The sequence below is a fragment of the Lytechinus variegatus genome, chromosome 5 (assembly GCF_018143015.1).
Source record: "Lytechinus variegatus isolate NC3 chromosome 5, Lvar_3.0, whole genome shotgun sequence".
NCBI lineage: Eukaryota > Metazoa > Echinodermata > Echinoidea > Temnopleuroida > Toxopneustidae > Lytechinus > Lytechinus variegatus.
In genome coordinates this window covers 43,267,331-43,292,280 of record NC_054744.1, presented here as the reverse complement: position 1 = coordinate 43,292,280, position 24,950 = coordinate 43,267,331, and the positions used below count along the sequence as shown (strand labels likewise).

General features: G+C 35.3%; 1 protein-coding gene across 1 annotated transcript in view; it reads left to right on the top strand.

Moving 5' to 3' along the window:
• Positions 1 to 24,950, top strand: part of LOC121416226 (laminin subunit beta-1-like) — a 42,878-nt gene that overhangs the window by 16,512 nt on the left and 1,416 nt on the right. Inside the window, exons 17-47 of the mRNA XM_041609731.1 lie at positions 111 to 316; positions 1,370 to 1,496; positions 1,873 to 2,014; positions 2,614 to 2,794; positions 3,329 to 3,522; positions 4,183 to 4,470; positions 5,119 to 5,271; positions 5,829 to 6,085; positions 6,837 to 7,157; positions 7,776 to 7,925; positions 8,272 to 8,368; positions 8,791 to 9,031; positions 9,410 to 9,654; positions 10,448 to 10,573; positions 11,084 to 11,272; positions 12,806 to 13,259; positions 13,923 to 14,073; positions 14,437 to 14,628; positions 15,129 to 15,246; positions 15,854 to 15,960; positions 16,734 to 16,912; positions 17,534 to 17,681; positions 17,954 to 18,103; positions 18,472 to 18,620; positions 19,070 to 19,258; positions 19,974 to 20,240; positions 20,831 to 21,029; positions 21,639 to 21,815; positions 23,833 to 23,909; positions 24,266 to 24,360; positions 24,649 to 24,779. Coding sequence (XP_041465665.1) covers positions 111 to 316; positions 1,370 to 1,496; positions 1,873 to 2,014; positions 2,614 to 2,794; positions 3,329 to 3,522; positions 4,183 to 4,470; positions 5,119 to 5,271; positions 5,829 to 6,085; positions 6,837 to 7,157; positions 7,776 to 7,925; positions 8,272 to 8,368; positions 8,791 to 9,031; positions 9,410 to 9,654; positions 10,448 to 10,573; positions 11,084 to 11,272; positions 12,806 to 13,259; positions 13,923 to 14,073; positions 14,437 to 14,628; positions 15,129 to 15,246; positions 15,854 to 15,960; positions 16,734 to 16,912; positions 17,534 to 17,681; positions 17,954 to 18,103; positions 18,472 to 18,620; positions 19,070 to 19,258; positions 19,974 to 20,240; positions 20,831 to 21,029; positions 21,639 to 21,815; positions 23,833 to 23,909; positions 24,266 to 24,360; positions 24,649 to 24,779 — 5,700 coding nt within the window. The remainder of the gene's footprint in view (positions 1 to 110; positions 317 to 1,369; positions 1,497 to 1,872; positions 2,015 to 2,613; positions 2,795 to 3,328; positions 3,523 to 4,182; positions 4,471 to 5,118; positions 5,272 to 5,828; positions 6,086 to 6,836; positions 7,158 to 7,775; positions 7,926 to 8,271; positions 8,369 to 8,790; positions 9,032 to 9,409; positions 9,655 to 10,447; positions 10,574 to 11,083; positions 11,273 to 12,805; positions 13,260 to 13,922; positions 14,074 to 14,436; positions 14,629 to 15,128; positions 15,247 to 15,853; positions 15,961 to 16,733; positions 16,913 to 17,533; positions 17,682 to 17,953; positions 18,104 to 18,471; positions 18,621 to 19,069; positions 19,259 to 19,973; positions 20,241 to 20,830; positions 21,030 to 21,638; positions 21,816 to 23,832; positions 23,910 to 24,265; positions 24,361 to 24,648; positions 24,780 to 24,950) is intronic.

Here is a 24,950-nt window from a genome sequence, read left to right as displayed (position 1 = left end):
CTCAGATCCATAAATAGATCAAGAACAAAAAGTAGACTTTAAAGTGTAATTTAAATATATTTTGCTTTAAGTATGCTTACAAGTAAGTGTCTGATGTCTCTTTGTTTCAGAGTCAAGAAGGAGAGTTAAGCTACCAGCTTGGTATTCTATACCCTGGAGAGTCTACTACCCAGTTTATTGAGATGAGTGAACGGTCTGGGTGGGTGTCCACTCTGAGTGGTCAATCGGTCAGCAGATCTCAGTTCTTGACCATTCTCACCAATGTCAATAGTGTCCTTGTTTCTGCTACACTCAGCTCAGCTGCACACGCATCAAGGTATGGATAAAGTTGTGTTTACTTCCATTGGTATACTGCCAGTTAATAATAATAATAATATAGGTATATTTACCCAGGGTAGCCACTTCAGTTTCAAAATCTGTTCTACCAGCGGGCCCTCCTTTTATTATTACCCCGGCTTTATCTGAGCTGCCTAGGCGCTCAAGCATTCAAGGAATTTCTTCCTACCAGGTACCCATTCACCTCACCTGGGTTGAGTGCAGCACAATGTGGATGAGTTTTTTGCTGAAGGTAATTACGCCATGGCTGGGTTTGGACCCAAGACCCTCTGTTTCAAAGTCAGAAGACTAATCCACTGGGCTACAACGCTTCACATTGGTTGGTTTTATTTCAGGAATCTGTTATGTACAAGTTAAGATTATTGTTTCTTTTACCATCCAATGTCAACTTTCAAGGAATCCTAGATTTTGATTTGTTGTTGAGCATTGTTACCATTTGATTTGTTTTATTTTATTTTATTTTTTCTCCTTCACAACAATATAATATGGTAACACAAATATTGCGAAGAAGTTTTGATACTAAATCAGAAATATAAATCATTAACTTTTCATGTATGTCACAACTTTTGTAACATACTTTCATGCAACAGGGTCAACATTCTCTAATTACTCTATGTATCATATTCATAAAAGTTTCAAATTTGATGATATGAATATAATTGTACAGGTATATCAGAGAATATTTAACAACAATAATAATAAGCAAAAAAAATAATGAAAAAGGAACCGATTCCAACATTTTCTTACACCACAGTGGATACCGCCATTTTCTCTATTTAATTTGGTTAAATTGCTATTTGGTCCAATCGGCACTTTGTCCAATTGGCACTTGGTTCAATACCCTCTTTAGCCTATTATCAGATAGTCTTGAGAATTCTCACTGTAACATCACTATTATGGGTGACATATTTCTTGCATGACTCATAGATCTCCCACAAGGATCATTGTTATTTTACAAAGACTTAATTTATTATCCAGTACTAGAAGCATTTCTACAATTATGTGATATTACTTTACACCCTTTTTGCTGCAGTATTGGCATTGTATCATACTACAAATCTACTCCTGAAGATTCCCCTAACTATGAGGAGATGGCCCCCAGAGCTCTGGCTGTGGAACAGTGCACCTGTGGCCCTCAATATTCAGGACTTTCCTGTGAGGTATGTAGTTGTTTTGACTTAAAAATATATTTTTCTTTGTCATAACTTACTTTGAAATTAGTCTTAATGGAAGATGAAAAACTACAGTGATTAGAATAAACCTTTGATACTGCTTAACGTGCATTCCCCAGTGTAAGATTTTTGGTATTTTATGCCACTTCGCCCATTCTGGTTAGTTTGTCAATAAACAAAGATGACTTGCATATAGTTTATATATATTGACAGATATATCTTATTAGGCCATTGTTCCATGTTAACCAGTTGTGAGTGCTAATTACAAAGATACAATAAATTGTGTGATTAAATGTACATGTAATTGTAAGTCTATGGCAAACCTTGTTCAGAATGATTCAATAAGATTATTATATTTCTGTAGGAATGTGCCTCGGGATTCTATCGTGTGAACACAACTTCCCATCCATTTTTTGGTGTTTGCATTGCGTGTGAATGCAATGGACATAGTTCAACATGTGATCCAAGCAATGGGCAGTGTTTAGACTGTCAAAATAACACAGGAGGTAAGTAATGCACTATTAAGAGAAACTGATCCTGGGCCCTATTACATAAAAGTTACTATTAAATTTGACATACTATAATAACTACCATGGTAACGATGCTCAAAAGCCAATCAAAATCAAGGATTGAATAGAAGTTACCATTATTACTTTTATGCAACAGGGCCCAGCTTTATTATTCTTTGTTTCAGATTCTCATTCGATGATGGACTATGACAACCCTGTGTTATGTGTGATTGAATTAAAATACATGGATTTCTAACAAGACTACAATTCTTTGCGTTTTCTTTAGATATGCACAGTTTTTTCCCCTTTTTTAATAAACAGAGCAGACTGGTCATGCACATATAAACTTTCATCATCTCTAAAGAGCATGTGGTTGTGTGCCACTTGGATAGCATTTCTGGATTTGAATCTATTGATGTAATCTTTATTAAGACATTTTCCCATGTATTCCTGCCTTACTGGCATGCTATAGGTCTTTAACTTCCATAGCCCTATACTGTTCTGGGGTTGAGTGAAATGTGATAGGAAAATATATGTTGCAAACTTATCATAAAAGGTTTGAAATGTTTACTTTTGTTGAAAATTTCTTCTCCTAGGTTTCAACTGTGAAGTTTGTTTAGATGGTTTCTACGGTGATGCTACGTCAGGTGCACCTGATGCTTGTCAGGAATGTCCATGTGGGCCACCTAAATCTCAATCCAACCAGTGTTCTGAGATTGATGGGGTAGTGACCTGTCAAGATTGTCTACCAGGTCATCTGGGCCCTCTCTGTAACATGTGAGTAGAAAGTCTTCGATCCCGTTCTTGATAAAACCTAGCTTTACAGACAGATTAGGAACCAAGACCAAAGGCAGATTATTTGATGGTTTGATACACACAATATTTCAGAGGGTATGCAGAGGGAGGGGAATGTTTTGTCATCATGTGTCACCTGACCAGTTGTCAGTTGTCAGATCTCACAACCTTCCTTGATTTTGGTCGGCTGAGAAGTGCAGTTCCTATAAAATGATATATACTGATAATAATAATATAGGTATTATTTACCCAGGGAAGCCACTTCAGTTCAGAAAACTGTTCTCCCAACGGGCCCTGCTATTATTATTACCCCGACTCAAAGCGTTCAAGGAATTTCTTCCTACCGGTTACCCATTCACCTCACCTGGGTTGAGTGCAGCACAGTGTGTATTAATTTCTTGCTGAAGGAAATTACGCCATGGCTGACAGATTGTACGTCATCTATTCTACACAATCTCCTGTCCCCTTTCTTGGGGATCTCTGAAATAATAACTTTATAATATTTTATTGTTATAGATGTGCTGATTTCTACTATGGAGAGCCAGCTAATCCTGATGGGTTCTGTCAGCAGTGTGAGTGTAATGGTAACACAGACACCTGTGACTCTATTACAGGCCAGTGTATAGGATGCAGGTTTAGTACGACAGGATTCAACTGTGAACAATGTCAGAACTTCACCTATGGCAATGCTAGCCAGCAGAACTGCCAGGGTAAGTGATATTTTGATCAAATATTGATAAGTTGTATGATAAGTAGAGGGGGATGGCAATGGTGATCATGATGATAGATCTGTGTGTAGTGTGAAGTGCAAGGTTCTAACAAAAAAAGATGTTCAAGGTTTTCCAGTATTACCATATCTTAGCTAGTTGATACAACAATAGTTCTCACAGCATTCAGGGAATTTCTTCCTAACAGTCACCATTTACCCCTGGGTGGAAAGTGGCAAATGACTTTTAATATCTTACCAAATAGTGTGAAGTGCAAGGTTCTAACAAAAAAAGATGTTCAAGGTTTTCCAGTATTACCATATCTTAGCTAGTTGATACAACAATAGTTCTCACAGCATTCAGGGAATTTCTTCCTAACAGTCACCATTTACCCCTGGGTGGAAAGTGGCAAATGACTTTTAATATCTTACCAAATGGCAGTAGTGGTTTTAAAGAAGGATTTAAACCTTTTACCTCATGATTCACCATCAACAGACTTACCCTCTAATCCACAACACAGCATAATTCACTTTAATCCTGATACATTTTATGATATAATCATTGTTTAAGTGTGTTTTGAATCAAATAAAAGAATATTGATAAATAAATTATTCCATACTTACATGTTTTACTGCATCCTGCCACTTCTTTATTGATCCCTAGCCTGCAACTGTGACCCCCAAGGATCAACCAACCTTCTCTGTGACCACGAGACCGGACAATGCCCCTGTCTGCCTGGAGTAGGAGGGATGCAATGCGATGCCTGTCTTCCTAACTACTACGGCTTCGGCAACTCGTCTGGGTGTGTAGAGTGTGGCTGTAACGAGTATGGATCCCAGGACCTTCAGTGTGATGTTGATGGGGTCTGTAGGTGTCTGGCTGGGGTGCTCGGGGTCAAGTGTGATACATGTGAGGATGGCAGCTATGGACTCCCTGATCAGTCTTGTCTAGGTGAGTAAAATATGTCTTCCTTTGATTCTTTCTATGAATAGATTGTTTAAAATAGAAAACTTTCAATATGAACATTGTACCCATTGCTGTTTCCATAACAAAATGTTGAGAAAAAATAGACAATCTTTGATTAATTCAATATAAGTGTATATAATTGTTGATCAAATTAGATGTATTAAAGATTTAGAAGAAAAGATATGTGTGTATTTCCCCATTTTTCACATTTTGTGATATCATTAGTATTACATGTTCATTTCATTAAAATGAATGCATGTGTATATATACCTCTTTTTTTGACAGACGTCGATTGTTTTCATTGTTAAATTTCAGACATCTAAGTTATTTTCGTTGTTTTTCTTTTCTTTTTCTAATGCTCTTAAACACCTTGACCATCTAATCAAGACGGAAAGTGTACTATACTAGTCTTATGTATTACTATTATTTCAACTATCAAAGCCAGGTCAATGTTTACTTTCAAAATTAAGACAGGTTAACATAATATAAAAATTGATTCAATGCAATAGCAGTATTGGAGGTTAATTTCTTGATCAATATCAGACATACATGCCCCACAGAATGTAGTACTACTATGTTATATTATTGATTTGATGAAGTAATATTGAATCATCTTTTCTTATCTTCTATTAGCCTGTGGTTGTGATGGAGCAGGTAGTAACGGTGGCTCACAGGCTGTATGCGATGTCCGTTCAGGACAGTGTCCTTGTAAGACTGGTATTACTGGAAGACTCTGTGATGAATGCCGTCCAGGCTTCATCAACTTCAGCTCCAATGGATGCACAAGTGAGTAGAATTTAGAATTGAATTTCATTAATGCTGGTTGGAGTGATATGTGTTGCTTGATGTTTTATCAGAGCACCTTCTTATGAAGAACTTCGTCAAATTTCAAAGCGCACTTCTTCAAATTTCAAAGCATTGTTTGTATTACATAGGGGTACTGTGTAGGAATTTGTGAGAATGAATTATGGCACTTCTTGCTTTCCATAGTTGAGATTTATTGAATTGCTAGTCTTTATCGGGTCAATCTCTGGTATGTATTTCAATAATGTCCCCCATGATTGTAATTCATTCCATTCTGGAGTTTTGCATATACTCATGCCCTATATACATGCTGCAATATCAAATAAGTTTATCTTCAACGTGATATTCTGAATGACATGTAGTTAGAACATGCAGTTAAAAACTGTACCATTGTAACACTTGTACAACTGTGCCAAAACCCTTCAGTCCTCTGCACAGAGTTCTTGGCCTGTGCTTAATTCAATAGTTTTAGGAACTTTGCATTGTACTGAATGGTAACATACAGTTGAAGCTGTCATATTATTTTATTACCCCAACAGAATGTGATCAATGTGTAGACACCCTCTACAACTCCACCCGGACCCTGGAGACCCTCCACACCCAGCTACTTGCCCTGGGAGCCTCCATCCAGGAGCTTCAGAGACAAGATACTCAGCTCCGTAATGTGGATCCATTGGTGGTTGCAACCAGCGATGCTCTCGACAATCTGCAAGACCAGTACACCTCTCTGAGAACACAGATAGAAAATATTGATATAGGGGCCTTTGAGAGAAACGTCTCTCTTATTGCTGGAACGGTAAATAATTACTTCTTCTTTCGTGATCAACTGTCTGTAATTTATTAAATCAGCATTCTTAACATTTCTGTAGACTGTTGTTTCTTATTGGAGCATATACTTCAGGAACCATATCTGCAAATTGATAAAGGCCACATGCTTGTAGCGACTACTCTTTTCTCTCCCATGAGTGGCATCTAAAAACAAGTTTCACTGCAATGTAATGTCTTGTTATGTAAATTTTCCTTATCTTTGTCACTTCTTGTTAACAGTTATATAAATTTTATATAGATGCATGTGTTAAGAGAAAGATTAAAATTCATAAACACGAGACAAGAAAAATTGCAGTTGGAATTTCTGTTTTCAAATAAGGCATGCTGTTTATAGATTAGCTTTTAATACCTTTACATATTTTTTTAAACCCATTTTTTTCAATGTCAACAATAAACCTCTGCAACAGGTCTAGAATCCAGGCATGGTGAAACACATCACCTGCTCACTTTACACTTCAATTTATGACACATCACCTCTCAATAAGTTATAAAATATCAATACATCATATTTTGTTCTAACAAAATAAGTGTTTGAATTGTCAAAACTTGTTGTGCTTTTGTACCAAGGAGATCTATCTCTTGCCCCAAAGACATTCATTGTATTGTCCATTGGATTGTTCATAAAATGATGCAGAGGTCTGTTGCTAAGCTTTGATCTGAAAAATCTGACCAAGTATTTTAAATACGTTTTGAATATGTTAATCTTGTCCTTCCCACAGGCATCAAACCTATCAAGATTAATGGTCATCCTCAATGAGCAGGCCTCCAGCCAGCTTGACCAGATGACCATCTACCGGTCAGCAGCCCTTCAGACAATGACCGACATTCTCTCTGCCAGTTCCACTGTCCAAGATTACATCACCACACTGACCAACTACAACTCCAGTGCGGCCATCTTGATGTCCGATGCCCTGGTCAGAAGAGATGATGTGACCATGCTGACCATATCTGGACAGATGGGATTGATTGAGACTGAGCTCGGAAGGATTAGGAATGTAACCATGGAAGCTGATTCCCTTCTCTCTATGGTGTTGGTACAGGTTAGTGTCTAATTTTGTTCTATATTTGATCTTTTATTCCTTCTTTGATGGATCTGATTCAAATAATGACAAATAATAAAAATGAAATTTATGAAGTGGTTTGATGGAGCACATTTAAATGATATTAAATAATAATAATAATTAATTTTTGTAAAGCACATATTTCTTAACTTTCAAAGTGTCATTTATACACTGTAAAAAAAATTATTACACAGAAAAAAAATCATGTTCAGAACCCATTGTTTACAGGTGAATTGTGGGCTGTGTGCACATTTAATGGAGATTCAGTCTCATATTGAATAGATTGAATAGATATCACAATGGAAAATTATTCACTGCATTCTTGCTTCTAATTGATAGCTAAGCCCTTGGCAGGTAGAAGAATTTCACTTTTTTTCTCTTTGCTTATTGATAAACTAATTTGCCAACTAACTTCAATACTCTTTAGAGATTTTGCCTATTATCTTGGGGATCTTGATTCGCAAGTTAAGGAATTTTTCACTTAGTCAACCAAAGTTGCAAAGAACATTACATGAGCAAATATGATGCATTATTGATTTCTAAGCTGTTGATTTTGGTGTTAATTTAATTGTTTTCTCTTTCTTTTTTATCTTGCAGGGCCGAGAGTTGAATCGTCTGATGACCCTGGTATCATCTGCAGAGTCTCAGCTTCAAGCTACCAGAGAGTTGATGTCACAGACCTACACTGCTTTAGAAGCTGTCCAAGTTATCCTGGATCAAACAGATACAGTTATCAACCACACACAGGTACATTACATCTGCTGTCTTTGGATGGAAGGATGGATGGATGGATGGATGGATGGATGGATGGAAGGATGGATGGATGGATGGATGGTGGGTGGGTGGTTGGTTGGGTGGTTGGGTAGATGGATAGTTTGAATGGATGGATTGATGAAAGAATGAAAAATGAATGAACAAATGAATGGTTGAACAAATCAATAAATGTAGGGCCTGTTTGAAGATCAACTGAAAAAATATTATTAAAATAATGATGAATATTAATATAACAATTATGTCTGTTCGTTCATATGATAATCATTCTTGTCAAATTTATTTGATGTACATTCTTTTTTATGTTGTTCTTCTTCTGCAGACCAACCAAGCATACAGTAACAGGCTTTTAGACCAGGCTGAGACTCAACTTGCAGGAATCCTACAGACATTCATACAAGCTTTGCAAGCCATTGGAGGTAAACATTCAAAATTTGGAGCTGAAGCTATGCAGAAGTTTTTTATGAAAGAGCGATTTATCGTCCAATTAGTACTAAAATAATTGCAATGTCATGATGTCTGGCCCAAGTTATTTTAGGTGGCCAATTATTCATAAAGAAAACTGGCCCAGAACACACTGGATAATATGAAAATATCATTAGCTAAAATTTTGTTGAATCATGAATATAACATGAGGATTAAGACTCTGCATACAGTCATGTTCAGTTATGTTTTTTTATTCTCTTAATTGTGTCATTATGTCAACATAAGATAGAATTGTATTTACTCGTTATAGTTTGTGCATCAGTTATAATTCTTTACAAAACGTAAATCAAATGATGGTGATCAAAAATATTTCTACATTACATCCTTTCTTGTGATATTGTTTCTTGTGAATTAGAAGCAGACCAAGCTATTCAGGATGCAAATGCCATCTACATCGGCAGCTCGTCTGGTAGTGCAAACCTCCCCATGGATGTTGATATTGATGACAGAGGGATCAATGGTTGGTTCGATGGTAACCTTAGGGTCAGAGGTCAACTAGGGGCTGTTCAGGGTTTACAGGCCAATCTGGAGATCATTCTGAGTGCAGCCGAGTCCAGGGCTCTCTTTCTGAGTGAGAATACTGCACAGTCACTCAGGTATGACTTAAGTTGGGAATTAGGGCTTTGATGGGATGGTGAAGAGACATTCCCATTGTGTAGGTGTAGTGACAATTTGTCACTTCTTAGTGATTTTTAACTAAATTTGAGACATCATTCTAAAAACCAATCTAACTAAAGTACAATGTTTTATCTTATGAAATTGGTTATATCTCTTATATGTTCCTTGGCGCATATAAGAAATATTAATGATTTCAGGTCTTAAGAGCATCTACATGTAGAACTCTTTTCTAGTAAAAAAAATGTTGCCACTATACATTTTTAGTATGTAACAAGTCAGTACAAGATTTCCATTTGGTGTTCATAAAAAAAATCTGAAGATTTCTTTAACTTTACATTTTTTTTCCTTTTCAACAGCTTTTTTCAGTCAGCACAGCCCCAGGGTCAACTAGCGGTTGACACAGTGAGGAATTATCGTAGTGTTGTGACAACTGTCCAAGAGGCTAAAGCTACTAACCAGAATGCTACGGATTCCCTCGCATCAACACGGGACTATCTCATCACCAGGCCTGTACCTACACTCAGTGAGGAGGCACAGAGGTCACTTCAACTAAGCAATGATCTTGTGGATTCTATTGATGGCAATTTGGTTGATACTCAAGGTATGCCCTTGTGTGTTTGTATGATTGGTTATGTCTGGTTACATTCGCTTTGAATTTTATTTTTATAGTACAAATATCAAATGATCTCAATTATTGAATTTTACATTGGCACTGAAATTAGATTTTACACTACATAGTAGTTTTAATGTGACTTATTTTATTTATAGAAGGGTGGTTATCTTGACAAACCTTGATCGGTTTTTATGACAACCCAGTTCCATTAATATCTTGTCTTGTTTTATCTCACAATTTTCTTGCCTTATCATTGTTGTACATTTTGTATTTGTTATTACTCTATTCTATACTTTGTATTGATTCTTATTTTAATTGAATAAAGCATTGAATTGAATTGGTTATGCCAGCCTGCATGCACAGACAATTAGATTTTTGCATACATCATAAAGCAGAGGTTTAAGTAGGAAACTAGATTTATTCATGTACTATCGCTGGCTGTTTTTTTAACACTCGTAGGGTTTGGAATCTAGTCTCCGACCAAAATGGTCTTATTTGTTGAAATGTTATATTTGAGTCACCTAGTGAAAAATGATATTGGGGCAAAGGATGAGTTGTTTTAGAAACTTTAGAAATTACCTGCATGAGTTCAGATATGACACTGTGAAGTGTGATATTGCTGTAGATATGGACCATATGACTGTCTTTAAAAAAATAAACATTTAATATTTGATGTAATTGATTTATTTACCTGTATAGTTTTCAAGTCAATATCTTCTTTTTGTTTGCTTTAGTCATAAATTTAAAGTGTAGCACCATGAAACCCTACTTTTCTTCACAGGTCTTATGACATCATTGGATTCTGCCAACCAAACATTACAATCTGCTATTGAATCATGGGATATTATCAGACAGGAAGTAGCAAATCTTGAAGCTGAGGTCAACACACTTTCAGAGATAGCTGCAAGTGAGTTTATATTGTAAAATAATATTATTTCTTTTAATTACCATGAGGGACCTCTTCTTTTTTGACATTCTAATTTCTCCTGTAAAACTGACCTATAGCTTTGCTGAAGGTTAATTACTGGGAATTATATTGGGGTGTTATCTATTATTGAAATGTTATGTAAGTGCAGTGACCTTTTTTTCCTTCAGAATTTATTTTTGTGATATTTCCAGTTTTGAATTTGGAAATATTTAGGGCCTTTCTCTGTATTTTTCATTGATAAAAGGGTTCTTTGAACTCTGAATTATAGTGATTGCCTATCAGGAAGTTACATAAAAAGTTATATCCATTGTTCTGCACTGAAATAACATTCATGACATCATCTGCATCAAAGCACTATTGTGTCATCATATTCAAAGTGGCTTTCTTGCATAGATCCTCCACAATTTTAGGACAGAAAAATACATAAAATATAGATACACATACTCCACTCCCTGGGTCAGTAACTTGTATTTTACTTTTCTTGCATAGATCCTGATATACAACCAGCCATTGATTCAGGCATGGAGGTAGCCAATGAAACAATTGCTGCAGGGGACGCCATCTTAGAAAGCAATGCGATGTTGACAGAGAGACTCACCGAAGAGGAGCAATCAGTTGTATTCATTCAAGACAATATCCGCAACGCTACGACCCTTATCACGGGATTGCCATCAAGAGGTAAAGGAAATTTTTCTTGTCATTGATGTTGAAGACTTTATTATATTTACATGCAAAGTTTTTTTTAGTGGAATAACAGTAATAAAGCTTGTGGACATAAGAAATATTAATGATAGTGACATTGATAATAATATGATAATAATGATAATATTGATAATCATCAGGATGGTAATGATGGTAATCGTGTATGGTAGTAGCAGAAGAAGATGAAGTTGGAGAAGTGCTGGTGATGATGATTGTGATGTATAGATATTGATATCATTGTTGTGGTTTCTGCTGTCATTATCATTATACAAGGAGAATGGTATCTTATTAAATTCAAACAAATTGAAGTTAACATTACAAAGAAAAATTAAAAGCAATGTGAGAAAATATAAAGAACATCTCTTGCATCATTTGAAAATTAATTGTAGTGCGCTGTCCTATACTTTATACAAAATTCACTGACAAAATCATTTTATTGACCTGTCAATTTTTTTGGTCAGTATCCTTCATTATACAGAAATATATAATGGTAACCACTCATGGCTTTTGTCCTACATTCCTGCTTGTTTACAAAGAGATAGAATGTAACCATCAATCTCTGCTCTGACAAAGGATATGTAATCTACACCACTATGTTTATTTCATCCAGTTTCATTAGTACCGTGTTTACACTTACTCGGCATTTGAATCGTGGTTCTGAACCGCAAGCCGATGCAGCATCGGCTTTTTCATGGCATGTAAACGCGAGTAACTTGCATCGGCTCGCGGTTCAGAACCGGCAATTTGCACCACCAAAGTAGTAGGTTCTGAACCGCGAGCCGATGCAGAATCGGCTTTTTTACTACGTGTAAACAGAAAGCCGATTCTGCATCGGCAATTTGTGCGCATTTCTTTTACTTTACCATTGTGACGTAATTGTAAGCGCACTGATCCAGTGTTGTCTTTATTATGACGTATATTGTTGGTGTGCGTATCATTTCAGGTTTTTGCATCGGCTCGCGGTTCAGAACCGCGAGCTGTAACAATGTGTAAACGCAAACCAAATGCCGATTCTGCATAGGCATTTGGTTCTGAATCAAATGCCGAGTTAGTGTAAACACGGTATAGATCAGCTGATTGTATGTTTCAGTAATGTACATCAATTGTAAGGATGTCTTGTAAATTTAAGATGATTGGGTGTTAATTACTTCCTGACATCTACTACTGTGGAATTAGAAAGAAACATCCTCTTCAGCTGTTTTCTTTTTTTGGGGGGGTGTAGATTTCATGTCTTTGTAAGGCTGAAATGAAATGAAGATCAAACTAAATGAAAATGATTGCTGATGCTTTTTCTGTATTCATAGAATAATTTAGTACTAAATGAAAAGAGTAAAATGAATAATACTAAATATATGATAAAATCATTTGTAATTCAACCAATTGATTGCATTGATTATATTTTGTTCAATTAATACCATTAATTTTTACAGAAAAACACTGTATGGCATAAAGCATTAGAATAAAGATTTTATATTCAATTTTTGCAACATTTACCTTTTCTATTCACAGTGAGTCAAATAGAAAGTGACGTTGAAACTCTTAGTACCAATGTGGACACTGTTCTTACTCTCCGAAACCACACTGGTTTCCTGCGCTCCGGCATCACCAACAAGATTGCCCGTCTACGAGAGAAACTACAGCAAGCACAAACCACCATCGCTGACTCAGACCAGCCAGTGCGTCTCGGTGCCCAAAGTCCACTGACCATCATCACTCCGGTTGACACGTTCTCACTTTCCAACGAGATCCAGCTTGATGTCAGGCCAGAGCAACGGGATGGATTGCTTTTCTTCATGGGGAATCCTACTAATAATGTCTTTATGAGCATTGAGATCATCGCTAGCAGAGTCAACTTCAAGTTCCGTGTGAATCGAGATGTGACGACCCCAGGCCAGGATGTAGTGACTGTTAGCAGTCCAATAGATGTCTGCTGTGGGGATTGGTACCGTATACTTGCAACAAGGTTTGTCCCTCACCCCCATCTTCTTAAACTCACAACCTCTTCGAGGAAGTTTTATGAATCATCATTTTCCAAAACAGTATTCATTAAAACTTCCCTATAGGGGAGCATTCTTGCAATTTTGTGAACATTGATTCTCATTGAACTTTTAGTGCTATGCAAGTTACTTTTTTGTACAGTAAAAACTTACTGGTGTAATGCTTGAACTCATAGATATGGTTAAACGTTAGTACTCGCATTCCATTAATAGTTCCATGGAAGTGTGCTACTGAATAGCAGTTAATTCATTTAAGCAGTTTCTATCAGATTCACATAACATCATTTGCAGCATTTCAAGTTGATTGTTGACCCCATTATGTTGCTTTTAAGTACTTGTAAACTAATGGCACTCTTACCATTAGTCCATGCTATGTTATATTTATTTGAAATTCTTCGATGATGAAAGATAAAAACAGGGCCTAATTTAGAATATCATGAGCTTGGGAGCTGATATACATTACCATCCATTATCAGTATGACCAATCAACAGTCCTCTTATATTTCTATGACAAGTATGGCATTGCTGGCTCTCTAATATTCTATAGTTGTGCTTGATTTCAGTATCAGAACTTATATTATTGTATAGTACAACACCCAATCTTAGTAAAATTGAATTATTATTGACAGGTATGGTAATGGTGGCGAGCTAACTGTAACACTACTGTCTACTGGTGGGTCATCTACCAACTATGCAAGGATTTTATCAGTCTACAATGGTTACATGATACTTGAACAATCATCAACATTCTTCATCGGTGGTATCCCAACAGGTTATCAAGTAAGTATGGTCATCATGCCAACATTTTCCTTTGAGGTTTAAAACTTCTGAGCAATGAAGAAAGATTTGTTTAAACTCTTTGTATATTAGTATAGGCATTCTGTTTTTGATTACATGATATTCAACAGTCAACCACATATTTACTTTATATTAGTTAAACTTGGAAAAAATTTATTACTCTGAAAGCATGTTTAAAATATCCAACTTAATATGCACAGAATACCTATGTGAGAGCCCCCTCCCCCCCAAAAAAAGGGTATAGATAATAACCTCAGTGAATTACATTGCACATTGATAACGTCATGAGTGAGTACATGTATACATCTGTTTTCTAATTGATTTCATTAAATATCTATTTTGCAGATTGATGAAGTCACAAGTTATGACTTTGAAGGCTGTATTGGAAGTGTAACCTTTGATGGTCAAAAGCTTGACCTGTGGCGACCTACCAGTCAGGAGGGATCACAATCATGCTGTGGGTCACCAGTGACCGTTCCAGAGCCAGTGGTCAACTATGTACCCGGGGTCAGCTTTGATGGTTCTGGATATTACAGGGTAAAGACTTCTACATGTCTTTATTCATATTCTTAATATTCTCTTAAATAGTTAAATATATATTGCACTGATGCAAGGTTTATACATTATCCATGTACACTCTATAGTTTATTCAAACTTCTTTTAGATTTATATTGATCTTTATTTTTTGTAGATAATTATGAAATTCTTTATTTTGTTCATAGTGTGATATGTAGAATACACAGCAAATAATCTCCTTATTTCAGGTGGTTATAGCCTAGGCAACACCACTTCTTTTTTGAAATTTTGTTTAGCTTCAACTTGTAAAGGATCACTAGATCTAGATTACACTGAAAGTTCTTTAGAGTACATATTCCAACAGGGATTATTTATAACTTTATCCACAATCTATCAATCCCTTACTAACGGACCCTAATATTACTTTTTTTGCTAAAAGGTATAGATTTTGGATATTCAACAATCGTAATGAGCCTTTCAGAACATTTCAATTTCATCATCCTTTGTATCTGTATCCATAGGTTCCCAAAGATAACTTTGATGTGTATAATGAAAGTAGGATAACCTTGGAATTCCGGACCGTATTGAAAGAGGGGGTGCTCTTTGCTGTTACTCGACCAGACCTCATTTCTTTCATAGGTTTGTATTTTATTTGTGATTATTTACAGTTTATTGGTGTTTGTTCTCAAGCTAGAAAAGAAAGATTGAATTTATATGTGATAGAGAACATGTAATGTAGGTGTAAACTCTCTAGCCTTGAAACTCTATATGAAAAATTCTTTTTTTCTACTGAGTCGTACATGTATTGGAATATATACATTTTTGTCTTTTTAGTCAATTCTGTTTTTGTTCTTTCTATTTGATTCACGTTTTTTTTTTAATTAATAAAATCTACCAATAGTACACATAAGCTTGAATGTGAAAAGCCCATATCTTTACTTCTATACTTAGTTATTAAATAGCTCATTGGTGACATTTTGTGAAATTATAAAACGAATATATTCATTCAACATTTTATTTAAATTCAATATTTTTAAGATTTGTTTGGTTCAGGCTCAGTATTATTGAGAGTGCTACATAAATGCTATGTATAGAACTGGACAAAATGTGGAGTTTTGTTGGTACAAAATCCAGTTTCTCATGAAATAAATATTGAAAAACGAATTACAAATGTTGTTTGATATAAGTGGTTGTTTAGTCCTCATTTTGGACTTTTTGTTCTTGTGTTCTTTGTTTCTCAATCAAGGTATCTTCATGATAAATGGTCAGGTGATCTTTGAAATGAACACAGCAGGAAATGCCAGGTATTCAGTACCTAGTATTAGTACATACAATGATGGGCAGTGGTACCAGGTAAGATAAACAATATTGATCTATGTTTTATTTTGGTATAAAGTAGAAAATATGAAGAAAGTGATTTATTGTACATGGTGAAGAACAAATATAAGGACAGGTCTATCCACTATACAACTTTAGTTGATTAAACAGTTAAAATATAAAATCAAGATTCTTTAAATCGGATAGAAAATGAAAAAGTGCAATTTAAAATCATATATTGTTTTCTGAAATGTTGCTATACATAATGTAATAAACACTGCATGGTAACAACTAAGATAATGATGTTGTAAGCTCACTTGTTTCCTTTGTATTTATTATCATTTTTTTACGATTGTCTCCCCTATATTAAAATAGGTTATAGAAATAATTTGTAGTAATGATGTTACTGCAGTGATGTAATAAATCCATTAAGGAGCAAAATTACATATAAAATTTTTAGAACAGAAAATGATTAAATTTATAATTTTTTATGATGAATGAAACATTAATAATGAGACAATTAAGAAATTACAATATATCTGGAAATATCAAAGTGTCCACAACATACATTGACCCTTCAGCAATTGCAATGAACCTGTATATAACGATCACCTAAGGGAGACAAGTCTTTATGAGCAGATTGTCTTTATAGACAGGCTCCTTTAAGACATGTTTCAATGGGAAATTCTATCTAAGAGAAAACAAATTTGCAGTTTAATAGACAGGTGCTCTTTCTATACTGGTGGTCAATGTATCAGGTCTGACTATACCTCATTTTCTACTTTTTCTTTTAATTTTGTACTTAAAAGGTGACAGCTGGCTACAACAGTTCTCATTATAGCTTTGAGATACGCTATGCCAATGGAAGTAATGAGTTACTAGAGGCATCAACCAGACGTACCCTTGCACCCCTCTCATTTCCCAATCTTCAATTCTCTCCAAAGATCTTCTTGGGTGGAGCAGATCCCGTCCAACTGAGCAACATCAAGTAAATAACAACTTCTTTTTATATCATATTCAGAAAACATTTGATAACTTCACGTAACTAACCCTTGAATACCTGTAAAAAGTCATAACTGCTGAGAGAGAATTAACAAAGGGAAGAAACAGTGAGATAGGACTTACTCAAGAAGAAAAAAAGGGGAAATATTAAGATGATGAAGGATGAGAAGAAGAAGAGGAGAAGGAAGAAGACAAAGAAGAAGAAGAAAGAGAAGGAGCCAAGTACTTGTCATGTAAATCAAAAATTTTGTGTTCATATTGTTGGGCTACTGTATTGGGATACTGTTTTTGATGATTGATTAGACTGCGATTGTGTATGATTTTCTTGATACCTTTAGAAATATTTATGTGAAATGGATGCATGATTATGAAACTGAAAAAAAATTATCTGCAATATTACTGCCAACCATTAAAAAATCACAAACTACAAATAAACAAGATCAAAATGTATAACCAATTTTTTTTCATTTTAAGTTAAAGTAAACATGGTTAGCTTTAACACATCCGTTGCCAATCACATAATACACTGTAGTTTTTGTTGTTCAAATGCTTTGAGGCATAAATTCTTACTATGTTCTGGACATTATTTTGTGTATCATCTTTTCAGACGTGGCCCAACCAGACTAAGTTTCGCAGGAAACCTGCGTCACCTTTCCTTGTCTAATGGTGCTTCCGTTGAGTTAGTTCCTAGAGAGATTACCAATACATCTTCCTTTCCTTTCAAAGGAATCTCATTCAATGGATACCCTGAAGAGGTGAGTCTAAACCCTGTTTTTGCAAACTTATAATCAATAACAAGCTTTTAGATATTATGACATGTTGTTCATATGGATCCTAATCAAGTGATTGGCTAAAATCTATCATGTGACCAGCCATTTATTTTAGCTAACAGGAAAGTTTACTAATGACTGGATTTTGTGATGAGTATCCCAGTCACTAAAATCTATCAGGCTTGCCTATACATTCTTCACTCCCTGGGGAGTGTCAGTGATGAGAAGTAATCCACATTCTCCTTTATAATCCATAGGTTGTACGAGGTATTGGTTTTGCTGGTGATTTTGCTTACATGTCGTTAAGTACTTCCATCATCCCACAAGGAATAGAAACGATTCAGCTTCGATTCAAGACTACTCAACCACATGGTTTACTCGTGTATGGCTATGATACAGTCAGCTTTGTAAGTAGCATTTATTGTCATCTTATTTTAACTTTCATATTCTCTTAATTTATGTATATATGTCAGCCAGTTTGTATTTCATGACTAGGAAGCTTGTTGTATGAAGGCAAGTAGAAGGCTTAACAAGCAACGCTTCGTAACATCGCACATGAACCATCCAACATGAACCGTTGCACTTAAAGGTGACACCAAAAATGGATTAAATTCATGTCAATGGGGTTCTGCAGGTCACTTTGCTGGTTCCTGTAATCATTCATTTTTGGACTGTTACTACAATTGGACCTTATCTTGAGCCTCTGTTTTACCAACTTTAGCTGCTGCTGCTGCTCTTCTAAACATGGTATTTTTCATGTATATTGATCTTTCAGAACAAGCTAGTTTATGTCACCCTGTACCATGGAAACGTATTTGTTCAGTACAATCTTGGTGGTCGTTTATCAGATCCAATGCAGACAAGAGGACTTAAACTCAATACAGGCCAGTGGCAAGATATCGCCATCTCTTTCAATGGACTTACGTAAGTTACAATTATCTTTCAGCAGTTTGATATAGCTCTGTCATATAGCCTTACTTTATTATTTGTCGCACTGTGACATTTCAAGGGGTAAAGGACCTTGGTATGATTATCATTATTATTACTTAAGAAGTCATTTGAAATTATGTTTTAGTAGATTTATGCCTTTTCAATAATAACACAACACTTACTTAGACTACTCCTGTAGTATTGAGTAGATTGGGCAGCAAGCCTTTGACATTCACTTTGGTCATATGCCTTGTGTGCTTTCCTCAAACTAAAGTCTCTCTTGTTTCTAGATGTTTGAGGAAGGTTTGTTTCTAAGTTGTTAGTAATCAAGGAGATGGTATTATAATATTGTAGTCAGCATAGTAGAATATATTCATAAAGTATCTGGGCTTTATTATTATTGTTATTATGATTATTATCATTATATCTCTGCATTCACTCAGTGCATCATTGAAGGTGAACGATCTACCAATGATATACGGAGCTGTACAGCTTACTTCTCCAAGCATCGACATAGAGGGCCTCCTATTCATTGGAGGTTTATCAGCGAACATCCCTGGCCTGATTGGTGGAGACTTCCCTGTCCGTCAGTCTCTAGAGGGCGACATTGTTGACCTTCTCATTAATGACGTGTGAGTTTATTTACATTATAGTTACCTTAATTACATGCTCTTTTCTATTCCTAGGAATGCTCAAAATAACAAAACATTCAGAAGTGGAATATTATTCTTTTGAATATTGAACCGTCAGAGGAATTTGTTCTGGTCTACCAATTTATTTTCTTTGATGGTATTCTTGTCAATGCTTCTCGTTTTATCAACTGCATGGACATAAAATTATTTTCTTTTTACAGTTATGAAAAAAATTGTACAAATTGCTTTAGTTATTTCTCAACTGGATGAAAATTTTGTCTCTTTTACGATGAATAAGTGCTTGGTGCAATGTGACAAAGATTGATTAAAGGATGTGAATGCTGTGGTTGGATTTGAATTTGAATTCTTGACCTTATGATGGAGAGTCAAGTGATCAAACCACTATACAATATTATCTCTGTTTCTTCTGTCTGTGGAGTAATAGTGGCATGAAAGATCAAGTCAAAACATTTAGTGCTCCCCTACCCTCTATCAGTGGATTTTCTGTAAATTTCATCTTTATTATTTTCTCTTCAGAAATTTGACAATATCTTCAATTATGTTCTCTCTATGCACAAAGCTATCTGTGTATTTTGGGGTATTTGATACTTCTTATTTTTATATCCTGTAAACATTTATTTTAAAATTGAATTCCTAAATTACTTAAAATATCAATTGAAGTGAAATTTTCTGAATGATTGTGTTCTCTCAATAGCTCACCCCACTTCAACGATCCCAACACTGTCCTTGGGTCCCTGGGAGTCACCCTGACAGGGGTGCAGCCAGAGGTCATGACCCTACCACCACTCCCCTACTCTACCCCACCTCCACCCACAGATGATGGTCTACCAGGGGCGTGTGCTAGCCCCATCCAGGTGATAACATACCCCCCATCAGAGGGGGTAGTCAGGTTTGGATTGACGAGGGAGAGCTATCTTGGTATTGCCCTGAACAGTGAGCAGAGAAAATATTTTGAATCAAAGTGAGTCCATTCATGAGCTTTAGCTGCCTTTTTCACAGAGTACAGACTTATTGTTTTGTTTCAGTTTTGAAGATGAATCTCTTTGAAGAGTAGTAATTGCTAATATTTGGTAGATTATCATCTTCCTCCCTTTAATTTTAATAGATTGATTTTAAATCAGTTGGAAGCATTTGTTTAAGATAAACCGTTCAATCTAACTAGATTAGTGATTTGAAAAATGTAATATTTTACATCACATTAGTATTTTTATTAGTTATTTTACCAGTCTTTTGTTATCAATATGCGGCAATCACTTTACAAGTTTTCTAGTATCTATTTCCTTACCTCTTACTTACATTTTGATATTCATTCAGCAATAAATCTAACTAAAAATCTTATAATTTCAGCAATCTTTTACCATTCATTTATGTGTTTGCATTCAATGAAACTACCACCTTTTACGATTTATTCACTATTTTATACCATCCCATAAGCATTCTTTCAGCAAGACAGTTGTTATCATTCCTGTATCATTTATGTACCTGTTTTTGGTATATCGCCTCGATATTGTTTCAACGATTGTTTTACTATTGACTTTTGACCCTTGACAGGTTTATCATTGAATTTGAATTCCGTGCCCTGTCTTCCAACGGTATCCTGCTGTATGTAGCCAATGATTACAGTCGACCCAATCAGTTTATGGCCTTGGTCATGCAGAATGGTTACCTCAATCTGTTCATCTTTGATCAAAGCAGGGTTTATAAACATCTGACTTCAGCCTTCCAATACAATGATGCTCAGTGGAGAACGGTAAGGGCTTGTTGAACGTTGTGCAACAAACTATAGCAACGAGCTATAGCAATAAACTATAGCAACGAGCTATAGCAGTAAACTTTAGCGACAAAGCATAATAACAGAAGATAGCAACAAAGCGTAACAACAAATTGAAGCAAAGAAGCATACTGATATTTGTATTCATTTTCCAACTCATCCATCTTGCCATTAAACAGTGCTGTGGTATTAATATCCCTTTTAGTGTCCTAGAAGTGAAAAGATTGGTGTGTAATTATTATGTAACTAGAAGGTTCATAGTTTAAAAGATTGATAAAGTTCAATCCACAAATAAAAATCAAACTTCCAAACACAGTTTAAAAAGCAGTTTATCATTTATGTTCTCCATGACCTGTATACAAACCATTGAAGTAATAATGTAGTAAGCACAATTTTACTTCTCTTTGTCAGTATGAATAATCTCAATTATTTCATTTTTAAAGTTATGTGTATATGAAGAAATGTCGTTATACATGTAGATATAGGAGTAGTCACAATATGAATATAAGAATTGAAATATTTTACAATTCAAAATGATAAAAAATCATATGAAAATGAATATAATTTGTTTTCACTATCTCTTTCCAGGCAACCATTCTGAAGATCAATGGATTCGTTGTACTCTTTGTTCCAGAGTCCAAGGACTATAATGGTCTAGACAATGGCCTCATTAATAACTCATCTAGACTTGAAGTAGGGACATCACTTTACATTGGTGGTCTTGGACCACAGGTCAGACAAGGGTCATATCCACTCAACCGTACTGTGAGTCAACAATATCTTTTCTTCCTCCATTTCAATCAAAAGTTGCCAGTTTGCTGATGACTATTTTCACGATTTGTTTAAAAGTTGTATTTTTCACATGATTGTGTTCTCCCAGATCAGTTGTGTATGATGGGACAGTTTTTGTCTCACCTGCGAAGCAAAGTGAGACTATAGGCGCCGCTTTTCCGACGGCGACGGCGGCGGCGTCAACATCAAATCTTAACCTGAGGTTAAGTTTTTGAAATGACGTCATAACTTAAAAAGTATATGGAGCTAGTAAATACAACTTGGCCATAAGGTTAATCAAGTATTACTGAACATCCTATTAGAGTTTCATGTCACATGACCAAGGTCAAAGGTCATTTAGGGTCAATGAACTTAGACCATGTTGGAGGAATCAACCTCGAAATCTTAACCCGAAGTTAAGTTTTTGAAATGTCATCATAACTTAGAAAATATATGGACCTAGTTCATGAAACTTAGACATAAGGTCAATCAAGTATCACTTAACATCCTGCATGAGTTTCACGTCACATGACCAAGGTCAAAGGTCATTTAGGGTCAATGAACTTTGGCCGAATTGGGGATATCTGTTGAATTCCCATCATAACTTTGAAAGTTTATGGATCTGATTCATGAAACTTGGACATAATAGTAATCAAGCATCACTGAAAATTTTTGTGCAAGTTTCAGGTCTCATGATTAAGGTCAAAGGTCATTTAGGGTCAATGAACTTTGGCCGAATCGGGGGTATCTGTTGATTTACCATCATAACTTTGAAAGTTTATTGGTCTAGTTCATTAAACTTGGACATTAGAGTAATCAAGTATCACTGAACATCCTGTGCACGTTTCAGGTCACATGACCAAGGTCAAAGGTCAATGAACTTTGGCCGAATTGGGTGTATCTGTTGAATTACCATAATAACTTTGAAAGTTTATGGATCTGATTCATGAAACTTGTACATAAGAGTAATCAAGTATCACTGAACATCCTGTTCGAGTTTCAGGTCACATGATCAAGGTCAAAGGTCATGTAAGGTCAATGAACTTTGGCCATGTTGGGGTTTTTTGTTGAATAACCATCATATCTCTGTAAGTTTATTGGTCTAGTTCATAAAAAGTGGACATAAGAGTAACCATGTATCACTGAACATCTTGTGCGAGTTAGAGTAGTATGCAAAGTCCGCACTGCTGCTATATTGAACTGCGTGATGCAGGTGAGATGGCCAGAGGCATTCCACTTGTGATGGACTTTAGACCTGTTTGATATGTGCATGTTATCTCTGTTTTATGTTTGTTTATGTAAATTACTGTACTGTATTTATGTTCTGTTGCCCTGTATCATGTTCTTTTAGAACAAATAATCTGGGCTTATTGTTATAGCTGTTTCCCTTCTTTATCAATAAAAGGTGATTTATGAAGAAAAAAAAAGAGTATTTAATTGTAGAACAAATGAGTTTTTCACCAGGTTCATGTAACCTTTACATAAATTTCCACACTTCAACGCTGAAAAATGCTCAATTTTTATAGCTTATTAATTTAAAAACTAGTGAGAAAATTATGCAGGCTCTTTTTCATTTATTTTTCAATTGCTATTTTTATATTACATTTCTGGTTACATCACCTATGGGCACATCACCTGTGACCCCCATTTTTCCCTACAACCTGGGAGGATAGTAGTTAGAAAGGAGAGGAAGAAGTACATGTATCAAGGAAACTGGAACCAGATATAAATGGAGAAGACCAAATCAGAGATAAAGACTGAGACTATGTCTTTTTACAGTTTCAGTTATTAGGCAGCTCATTATTTTTGGATGAGTAAAATTGATATTCCTTATAAAGTTCTAGAATGTTTGTTCTTAATATTCCAGTAGGTTTCATGTCACATTTCTCTGATTCATGCTCTGTGTTTTTTATAATTTGTAAAGCATGGTATAAATTCATATCATCTACATACATGTATATATATACATGCAAGCTTAATATTACATCAAAATCTATGCTTTTCTCAACAGCTGGGGAGTTTCAATGGCTGTATTCGACAATTGAATATCAGTACAGAGTCCTCATCTCGGGTACAAATACCGCTCAAGTAAGTTATAGTATGAAATTATTCTGGTCCTGTAATTTAGTTTTAGACTAGAAATTGGATCCTGGATCCATCTATCTGTCCATGCTGGAAAAAATGTTTCTTTTCTGATTTGTCAAGCAATTTGATTTCTTTTGGTAAAGACTGGAAGAAGCGCATCATGCACATAAGTTTTACTGAAAGAATTATGATTGTTTTGTCTGGAGTTAAAACAGATATTCAGAATACAATAAAACGGTGAAGGGGATATATAACAACCCATATAATCCCATAAATTAGCATACTTGATAGATATTTCAACTTTGATATGCATGTAGTCCAATTTGTAAATATTATTTGCTCATCGTTCATGTCAACAGTTCTCCAGGCAGCGATTCTGCAAACATCACCGAATGCCGTTTTAACCCAATCGGTCCTGGAAGTCATTTTGATGGCAGTGGATGGCTCCTGCTACGTAAGTGCACAGATCTATATTTGATAATAATCATAGAAATCATAATAATGAAAAATAAATAATAAATATAATATTGATAGAATATTGATATTCTAAACATTGTTAAACAATGTCTGTAGTAGATCTTGGGGTGACTCGTAAAAAGATAGTCACTACAAAGAATGCAATTTTGGGATTTTTAGGGGCAATTTGGTCTGTCATGAGGGTGAATTGCCCTCATGTATTTGCTATGCAGTACATCATTCCTGCATGAATATATTATTCTGATGATTTTTTCTTGTTTTATAGGGTCTTCATATACATTGGTCAGTCCTTGGTCAGTTTCAATGACCATATCAACCACCGATGAAAATTCATTGTTACTTGCCCTTTCAGCTGACCTTCAAAATTTCATCACTTTGGAGATAGTGGATGGAACGGTAAGTCATGAGCAATAGATTTTCTTTTGTTTCATTTTAGCCATAATATGTATTGGAGTACTTGAAAGAGTAGTCCTTGCCCTACATCACTATGACATCCCATATGTGGCCAATTTGAAGTCTCCATGTGTATAGTGATTACCAATATATACAACTTTTAAAAATTCATAA